Source organism: Ursus arctos, unplaced genomic scaffold (assembly GCF_023065955.2).
Source record: "Ursus arctos isolate Adak ecotype North America unplaced genomic scaffold, UrsArc2.0 scaffold_19, whole genome shotgun sequence".
NCBI lineage: Eukaryota > Metazoa > Chordata > Mammalia > Carnivora > Ursidae > Ursus > Ursus arctos.
Window position 1 is genome coordinate 14,579,204 of NW_026622863.1, and position 9,573 is coordinate 14,588,776.

General features: G+C 58.9%; 1 protein-coding gene across 3 annotated transcripts in view; it reads left to right on the forward strand.

Annotated features, from left to right (window-relative positions):
* Positions 1 to 9,530, forward strand: part of ADGRG1 (adhesion G protein-coupled receptor G1) — a 38,535-nt gene extending 29,005 nt beyond the window's left edge. For all 3 annotated transcript variants that reach the window (XM_057314263.1, XM_048223809.2, XM_048223808.2), the window contains 10 exons: positions 139 to 286; positions 829 to 960; positions 1,293 to 1,409; positions 1,622 to 1,667; positions 1,918 to 2,021; positions 3,024 to 3,142; positions 4,910 to 5,178; positions 6,225 to 6,333; positions 6,738 to 7,006; positions 8,186 to 9,530. In XM_057314263.1, coding sequence (XP_057170246.1) covers positions 139 to 286; positions 829 to 960; positions 1,293 to 1,409; positions 1,622 to 1,667; positions 1,918 to 2,021; positions 3,024 to 3,142; positions 4,910 to 5,178; positions 6,225 to 6,333; positions 6,738 to 7,006; positions 8,186 to 8,316 — 1,444 coding nt within the window. In that variant the 3' untranslated portion in view covers positions 8,317 to 9,530. The remainder of the gene's footprint in view (positions 1 to 138; positions 287 to 828; positions 961 to 1,292; positions 1,410 to 1,621; positions 1,668 to 1,917; positions 2,022 to 3,023; positions 3,143 to 4,909; positions 5,179 to 6,224; positions 6,334 to 6,737; positions 7,007 to 8,185) is intronic.
* The last annotated feature ends 43 nt before the right edge of the window (positions 9,531 to 9,573 follow it).

A 9,573-nucleotide genomic window follows, 5' to 3' on the forward strand; every position in this document is an offset into this window, starting at 1 on the left:
TGCCCCCTCCCTGCTGCCCCTGACCCTCCTTCCCCTGTCTCGGCCTGTCTTTTTCCTGTGTCTCTGCCGAGAGTCCCCGTCTTGCTCCAGCTCCTGGCCTGCCTGGATCAACTTCCCCGCCCCTTCTCCCCCTGCCAGGAGGCTGCAGAGCCTGGAGTCGAAGCTGACCTCCGTGAAGTTCCCAGGGGACACGCTGTCCTTCGAGGAGGATCTGGTCAACGCCACGGTGTGGAAGCTGCAGCCCACAGCCAGCCTCCAGGACCTGCACATCCACTCCAGACGCGAGGTCAGGGGTCAGGGGCCAGGCTGGCTGGGGCAGGAAACAGATGTGGAGGCGTGAACACTCCCCTCCCAGAGGCCTCTGGGAGCCAGATGTATGCTGACAAGAAAGGTCTCAGGCCCAAGGAATACCCTGTTAACGGCTACCCCATGGCAGAGGACCCTTCCTGGCACAGTGGTGGGGACAGGGGAGGGGACCGGCATCAGAGGCTCTTATGGTACCCCCATGTGAATGGAAGACCAACCCCAAGGCGCCTCTGCATGCACCTCTGTCTTGAGACTGCCCCTCCATGGGCCCAGCAGCCGGGAGCCACCCACACTGCCCTCACCCTACCCCCTGGGGAAGCCAGATGGCACAGCAATCTCCCAGGCCTGTTTGCCCCCCAAGCCCTGGGCTCTACCCACAGGGCTCCCAGCCAGCGCTGGAGCCAATGAAAGGAGGTCTTCCTGGAGAAGGCGTGCAGTATCCAGGAAGGTGTTGGGGGCGGGGGTGTGTAGAGACCTGGGAGCCCACCTCTGGCTGAGCCCCACAGGGATTCTGGTCTGCAGGAGGAACAGAGCGAGATCCAGGAGTACTCGGTGCTGCTGCCCCGCACGCTCTTCCAGAAAACCAAAGGCCGGAGAGGGGAGGCCGAAAAGAGACTCCTTCTGGTGGACTTCAGCAGTCAAGCCTTATTCCAGGTAGGGGGCCCCGGGGAAAGCAGCTTCTGTCTGATGGGGAGCTGGAAAGCGGGCATAGAGCCAAGCCCCCTTGTCCAGAAGTCCGAGCCTTTCCTTGTAAGGTCAGAAAATGGACTGTGACGTGTGAATCTCCCCCGGAGAATGCTAAATTATGTTGTTTTCGCTACAGTGTAAATGACTACATGTGCAAGAATTGTTGCCAGAGGGAGACTCAACATCTCAGAGCAATGTGTGGGGGAGAGACACAAATCCAGAGAAACTAGGGGACGTCTGGGCCTTCTCAGCCTTGAGCCCTCACCCTCTTCCTCTCCTCCCCCATCCTATGTATCTAGGACAAGAATTCCAGCCAAGTCTTGGGCGAGAAGGTCTTGGGTATCGTCGTGCAGAACACCAAAGTGGCCAACCTCTCGGAGCCTGTGGTGCTCACCTTCCAGCACCAGCCTCAGCCGGTGAGACAGGCAAACCGGCCAAGGAACAAGGGTCCCTGCTTGTCTTTTCTGTCCTGCCTCCTGAGTCACTTGTCTTTAACAAAATGACCAGCTGGCTGAGGACCTCAGCTGGTCAGGTCCACATGGGGTGGTGGCCTGACACTGACTTCCTCTGCCTGGCCCAGAAAGGAGTGGGCCGTAATGGGGTCCACTCTCCTTTCTTGTCCCTACAGAAAAACGTGACTCTCCAGTGTGTATTCTGGGTTGAAGACCTGACACGTGAGTGTGGAGGGGTTTCTGAGCTGGGTGGGTATCTGGAGGAGAAAAGGGGTCCTGGAGAGTGGGGGAGGTGGGGTTAATCATGGAGGGCTTCCCGGAGAAAGTGGGTTTTGAAGAAGGAATGATGGCAGACTAGATACTTGCCAGGGGAAGTGAAGGTTCAGAAGAGTGACATGATTATGCATTTTGGGGGTCCAGTGGAGTCCTGAGGGACTGGGCTTGATCAGAGCCCCATGGAACCCTTCCTCAGTGAGCAGCCCGGGGAGCTGGAGTGACGCTGGGTGTGAGACCATCAGGAGAGAGACGCAGACGTCCTGCCTCTGTAGCCACCTGACCTACTTTGCAGTGCTGATGGTGAGTGGTCCTCTGCCTGCCCCACAGCCGTGCCCTGGGTTGAGCTCTTGCTGCGTGCCAGCCACCTTTCACATGTATGTCATTCGTTCCTCACGCCAACCCCTGAGGGGTCTCCTGCTGCTGTCCTATTTTATAGATAAGGAAACCGAGTCTCAGAGAGCTTAAGTGATTTACCTAAGGTCACCCAGTTAGTAAATAAAAGAACTGGTCCCTAAAACCTTTGCTCTTTATTCCCAAATTTGGGTGCATGATAAAAATGCAGATTCCTGGCCCTAACCTGGAATTGTGATTCCACAGGCTGGTGGGGGAGGCACGAGTACATTTCCAATGAGCCCTTGAGGGGGTACTGAGGCCCATTGTGGAAGGTCCCAGAAGCTTTGTGTCTGAGGTTCACTCTCCCAGAATCTTGGGACCCAGCTCCTGAGGGATTGGAGTGGTCTTCCAGCCCTCCCTGGTGTGGGGCGCTCACTCTCTCACAGGAGCTCACTCTGGTGTTAAACATTATAGAAAAAAATTAGTGCCAGCCCAGAAAAGGGATTCTCTAGTGGAGGGTTCTTTTTTTTTTTTTTTTTTAAAGATTTTATTTATTTATTTGAGAGAGCAAGAGAGAGCACAAGCAGGGGGAGGGGTAGAGGGAGAGAGAGAAGCAGACTCTCCACTGAACAGGGAGCCCGATATGGGGCTTGATCCCAGGACCCCGGGATCATGACCTGAGCTGAAGGCAGACGCTTAACTGACTGAGCCACCCAGGTGTCCTTTAGTGGAGGGTTCTTGACCGTGGTGGGTGGGGGACCCGTTTGAGGATGCGGTGAAAACTGCAGCCCCCCTCCCCTTCCGACGAATACACTCATGGGACCACCGTTTGCTCAGTTCGGGGTGGTGGTGGTTCATAGATGCCCGAGGCCCCCCTGGGGGAGCACAGATTGGCCCTTCACCTGGGGCGAACCCTCAGTGTCAAGGTGGGGACACTGAGGCCAGCCCCGGCCTGTCTCGTGGACCCAGGTGGCGTCCGTGGAGGTAGACGCGGTACACAAGCACTACCTGACCCTCGTCTCCTACGTGGGCTGTGTCATCTCCGCTCTGGCCTGCGTCCTCACCATCGCCGCCTACCTCTGCTCCAGGTAGGGCCTGGCGGGGGGCAGGGAAAGGCGGGTAGGGAGAACCTTCATTCCGGGCCCCTAAGCCGGGACTCCACGACTATGGATACCCACCCTAGAGATTGGCTTGAGTCGCCCCAAAATGCGTGTGTGGTGGCAGGAAGGAGCCCTGGGAGGTGCAGCCCGCTGACCCCTGAGGGCTGCGTCTCCTCAGATCTGTGGTGTTTGGCTGACATGACACTTACAAACTTTGTTATCTGCCAACACTGAACACGGGGAGAGGTGACATAAAAATCTGGATTTCCGCCTTTGAAGAATCAGCTGTGTCACCACTGGGGGCACATAATGCTATGGTGACAATTATAATGGTTAACACGTTCTTGGCTCTTCCCACTGTTCTAAGTGCTTTACGTGCGTGAAATCGGCTCAGTCCTCACAAGGGCCCTATGAAAGAGCGGCCAGAGAGGGCAAGGGCCTTGCCTGAGGTCACACAGCAAGGAAGTGGCAGAGGCAGGCGGACACCCAGGAGGCTGGCTCCAGGTCCACAAGGCCTCCCCTACGGAAGGCGAGCAGTGGCCCCTGTGGACAGGCATAGCCTCGTGAGTTCTTTCCCCGCCCTATTGTGCGGTGTCTGATTTAAGGCCTGGCTCCCACGGCATTCAAGTTTGACAAAGCCTACCCCATCCCCCCCATGGAAGCTTTGTCACTCCACTTGTGTCATTTGGGTGCCTCGAGGAAGAAGGCGCCCCAAGGAAAGGCTTTGGTGGCGTGAGGAGCGCCTTCACGCATCCTCACTCTGGCTGTGTGGACGGGTCTGGACGGCCACGGCTGAGCTTGGCTTAAGTTGACGTCCGTGGGCTCTCAAGGCCGGCCGTTGGCTTGCAGGGGCGATGCCCTAACTTCACACGTGCAGGGAGGGGGGTGGAGCCGCGGGCCACGGGCGCTAGTGATTGGTCGTGCGAGCCGCAGCTGTGAGCACGGTGGGCGGGCTGGCGTGCTGATGAGGGACAGCTGGCAGCCTCAGGGGAGGCCCGGGGGTGGGGGCCGAGCCCAGCACCTACCCATTAATCCCCAAGTGCCCAAGGACGGGGACAGGGAACCTTAGCGACTGAGCATTTTGTCTGTGCCCAACGCTTTACCCCGTGAGGGGCCGTCCTCCCACCTCATAGACAGTGAACTGCGGGTGGGGAAGGGAGCAGCCCGAGGGGGTAGCTGGGGGGGCGTGGCTATGGTGTCACGCCCTCGGGCACAGGTGGTGGATGGGGCCAGCCGAGCACAGGTGGGGGCGTGGGGGGCAGGGAGGAAATGCCGAGGTGCCCTGGATCGTGTAGTGTCCTGGGGTGGGAGGGGCGCTGGGATGTGCGCACAGACTTGCAAACCTGCAGACAGACAGACACCACCCCCCCACCCCAGTCAGCCTCACAGACACACGGCTTTGCAGACAGACAAGCGGACACAGAACACAGGTGGCACAGATTCTCCAAAACAGCAACAAATCCAGTCTTTCCCCTCCGACTTTGGGAGCATCCGGTTGACTGTAGCGGCTGGATGTGTCTTGCTTGCTCTGTCTGTGGCTAAATCTGTTGTTAAACGTGCCCACGTCTCCAAGCCTGTGAGTGCTGGGCGCACAGTAGGCGCACAGGGACAAGTGGGGAACGACCTGGCTGCAGCCATAGGGATAGGATAGGTGTGTGTGTGGTGTGTACCCTGAGAAGGCTGCCTGGAGGTGGAGTCCTGCCCCCGACCTTCCCATGCTGACCGCCAAGTGACCCCACCCCCTCCCCTGCGCAGGAGGAAGCCTCGGGATTACACCATCAAAGTGCACATGAACCTGCTGCTGGCCGTCTTCCTGCTGGATGTGAGCTTCCTGCTGAGCGAGCCGGTGGCCCTGGCAGGCTCCGAGGCTGGCTGCCGTGCCAGCGCCATCTTCCTGCACTTCTCCCTGCTCGCCTGCCTCTCCTGGATGGGCCTCGAGGGCTACAACCTCTACCGACTGGTGGTCGAGGTCTTTGGCACCTATGTCCCTGGCTACCTGCTTAAGCTGAGCATCGTGGGCTGGGGTATGTGGGGAGAGGGCACTGGTGGGTCCCCCAGACCCGCCTCTTCCACTTGGCAAAAGGCGGGCACCTGGTTCCACTTCTCTGCTTACCTCTCCGACTGTCCCCTCACTGTTTCCTTTACCCACCCATCCTCAGGTGTTCTTGACCTTGGCTGGGTTAAGTCCCCTTTAGAAAGATGCAGTGGTGAGCACTGCCCCAAGAAACACACATTCTCCACATTGCTCACTCTTTTAAAAGCGGGGTTTGCAGACAGATGTGCAGGTTGTGCACTGCTCAAAAGCACCCAGCTGGGGGAGGAGTGGGCTGTCATCCAGTCCTCCACTCACCTAATTCACCCAGGCTGGCAGTGACTCTGCCTGTGGATCCTCCTAAGCTTCAGGTAACAGATTCCCCGTAGCTCTGGCATTCGTTCTTGGCCAAGACCACCCAATTTACCCCTGGCCCAGACCTCTCAGTCAGACCTGGCGGCCCAGAGGGCACACCGTAAGTCCTTCTGGATGTTGCACCAGCCTGCCAAGCTTCACATGTCCCTCACCCAACGTGCTGCTCTTCCCGCGTTTCTCATCTGTCCCTTTCTTGGTTCACTCCACTGATTTACATAAAATTCCTTCAGAGTTGGCTCTGTGTCAAGCCCCAGGGGTTTGGTGGTGGTGACCCCTTCTGGAGAGCTCTCAAGCTCCAGCCCAGGGACGAGGTCAAGGCCCAGTGCAGACTCTGGAAGTCCCCCCTTCAGCTGTCCCCTACCCTCCCAGTCTGTGCCTCCCATCTCCCCTCGTGACGTCCTGCCCCTCGTCAGGGAAGTGCAGGCCCTTTCTCCCACGGGGCCCCCGGGATGGTGAGGGGGAAGGTGAAAGGTCAGGGGAGATGGGGCTCTCTATGGGGAACCCAAACTGGAGCGAGGAGGGGGAGGGTCTGATCATAGAGGACCCTCCCCAGACGGAGCCGAGTGCACTCAGGAATAAGCCTGGAGAAGGTCTTGCCAGAGGGCAGGGGAGGGCCATGCCTCACAGGGTGGGAGACAGAACTCCACGCTTTGTGGCCCGCAGGCCTCCCCGTCTTCCTGGTGATGTTGGTGGCTCTAGTGGACGTGAACAACTACGGCCCCATCATCCTGGCTGTGCAGAAGACTCCAGACAGTGTCATCTACCCTTCCATGTGAGTGGCTGAGTGCAGTGGGGGCAGGAACATGGGCCTCGGGGTGCAGAGGCCAGAGAGTGGCCTGGGCCAAGGCCACGCTGACCGGGAGGCTCCTGGACACCAGGGCGGCTGGAGGGGTCGGCCTGGCTGTGGCTGGGTGGTCAGGGAGGGTGAGCACAGGCCTGGATTTGCCCAACTCTCGCCGGCGACCTGGCCCAGCGCCTGGGTTTCTTTGTGCGAGTGGGAATATGGGTCGGAGCAGATGAAGGCAGGAGAACTGAAGAGAGAGTAACGTCCCCCCTTGAGTCAGTAGTGGTTAAGGCGGCTCTCTGGCGCTTAGTGTCACCGAGGCGCATATCCGTGGCCCAGGAAGTGCCACGCCCGCCCCGTCGCGCACTCAGCCCTCACGTCTTTGCCCCCAGGTGCTGGATCCGGGACTCCCTGGTCAGCCACGTCACCAACCTGGGCCTCTTCAGCCTGGTGTTTCTGTTCAACACGGCCATGCTGGGCACCATGGGGGTGCAGATCCTGCGGCTGCGCCCGCACGCCCAGAAGTGGCCCCACGTGCTGACGCTGCTGGGGCTCAGCCTGGTCCTCGGTCTGCCCTGGGCCTTGATCTTCTTCTCCTTTGCTTCTGGCACCTTCCAGCTTGTCGTCCTCTACTTCTTCAGCATCATCACCTCCTTCCAAGGTAGGCGTGGGGAAGACCCCACCCCCCAGCCTGGGCAGGGTGCCCACACGTGGAGCACGGGGCAGGGAAGATATGGACCCAAACTGCAGGCTTTGCTTCTCTGCGCCCCGGTCTTCCCATCTGTAAAATGGGGGCACCCGGGCCATAGTTGACAAGTCTTTATTGAGTACCTACTATGTGCAGGCCCTGTGGTAAGCCTTGGGGCTACATTTGTGAACTGGTTGGGTGAGGGCCTTCCTTCCATGGAACTCCTCTCCAGTGGGAAAGACCAGGCGTGACAAGCAAGCATGCAGCCATCTGAGGGGATCTCGGAGAGGAGGGCTGGCATAGTGGCGATGTGATGAACAATCTGGGCTAGGCTGGGGAACACTTTGTGAAGGGTGGCCAGGGAGGCCTCTGTGGGAGACATTTGAAGATAACAGAAGGGTCCAGCCGGGGAGAGATCAAGGGCCTCATGATGCCATGTGTGTTCCCGGGCCCATTGGCATCAGCATCATGGGGAGCTTGCTAGAAGTGTAGACTCTGGCCGCCCCAGACTTGCCAAATCAGATCTGCATTGTAACAGATGCCCAGGGGTGTGTGTGTGCGGCCCAGGCTGAGGAGGTCTGGTCGAAGGAAAGAGTATGCCAGGCAAAGGGAGGAACAAGAGCAAAGGTCCTGAGGCTAGCACTAGGCTGTGTGTTGGAAGAACAGTGAGGGGGAGTGAGGCTGAAGGGTAGTTGGAGGGGCAGAGAGGAGAGGGGCAGAGGGGCTGGATCATGAGGATCGGGGCTTGACGCCAACAGGGTCCCTCGATCTGCAGCCCTCTATGCACTCCCACCACCCAAGGACAGACAGACACACACAGACACACACACCCCTCTGCACTGGCCCAGAGGTGCCTAAACAGGTGTTCTGGAGCCTGAGCACCAGGGTTTAACTCCTGGCCCAGCCAAAGCCCCTTACCTCCCTGGGCCTCAGTTTCCTCGTTTGTGAAACAGAATAGTAATGAATAGGCCTGACCTCATGAGAACCTCGAGAGAATCTAATGAGATGGGGCCTAAGCAATGGCACAGTGTCTGGTGCATGGTGGGGTACCCCCAAACCACAGGGGTGCTGGTAGCCTGTGTAGGGAGGAGGGGAAGGGGCAGGGCCGCTCCCCCCCCCCCCCTGAACCCTGTGCCCCCTCACTGCCCATAGGCTTCTTCATCTTCCTCTGGTACTGGTCCATGCGTCTGCAGGCCCGCGGCGGGCCCTCCCCTCTGAAGAACAGCTCGGACAGTGCCAGGCTCCCCATCAGCTCGGGCAGCACCTCATCCAGCCGCATCTAGGCCGCCAGCCACCCGCCAGGAGCTGCGTGAGGAAACAGAGGTGCGGCCTCTCCTCACCCCCGCCTGCCACCCCTGCAGCCAGGCCCGACACTTGAGGGTCAGCCAGAGACTCGAGAAGAAGGCCCAAGCACCTCGGGGTGGGGGGGCTGCTGCTCTCGGCAGCCAGACGCCCAGGCTGGGCCTTCTGAATTGGCCTGCGGACTACTTGGTGCCCTGGTCCAGCTCACAAGGGGCTCGGGAGTGGGGCCGAACCCCTGTCGTCCAAACTGGAGGCTGCAGGCCGGTCTGAACTCACTGCCACTGAGCCCAGCCCTCATGGCTGCGGATGGGAACCCACGGGCCCCAAGGTCAGGGCCTGGACCTGTGAGGCCTGGCAGCACGCTGGGCCCTGTGCCACAGCCACTCTGTCTCTGGGGATTGCCATGAGGGCGCTCTGCTGGCCTGTCATTTTAGCCTGACAGGGGTACTCAGGGCGCATGGGGTTGGGGCAGAGCTTTGAGCCAGATCCCTGGAGGAGGAGAGCCCCCTCCTGGGGCATAGCAGAAGCTCCTCTACCTCTGAGTCCAGGGGCCTCCGTCAGTCTCCCCAGCCCTCCCTCTCCAGCCTCCCACTCAGCCCTGGGCAGGGCCCCGATTCCAGTGATGTATTTGGGATGTGGTTTCCAAGAGCTGCCTGGTGTCTGCTGTAAACCTTTATCTACTGCACGGGCCTTTGCCTGACCTTGACTCAGGCTTAGTATAGACGTTCTGGGTTGGGCTCTGTCCGTCTGTCCATCTGGGCCTTTCTATAAGCTGCATCGCCCTTGCTCAGCACTGCCAAGCCCACCCCTCACGGGGACCCTCAGCCTCTCCCAAAGCCCTCTTGTGGCAAGAACTGTGGAGCACAGCAGTGCAAATTTATTTCTGCCCCAGTACTGGGAAGACGGAGGCGTGCCTCCCCTGGTGACCATGGCCTAGAGCCCAACATGCTCTTAAGGGAATGGAACTACAAGGGGAGCCACCATTCCTTGCTGGGGATCCAGGAAGTCTTCCTGTAGGAGGCAACATTTGATCTGGATCTCAGCCTTAAAGATGGGGAGGACTTTCTTTTTAAGCACTATCTCATTCGTCTTTTGAATTTAAAGAAGTAGATGTTCGCTGTAGAGAATTTGGAAACTGTAGAAGAGCACACAGGAGAAAAGAAATAAAAATCAGCTGTTGTTATCACCTGTCAAACCAGTGTAAACATTTGGAGCACGTCTTCTGTGCTTCTATTAAG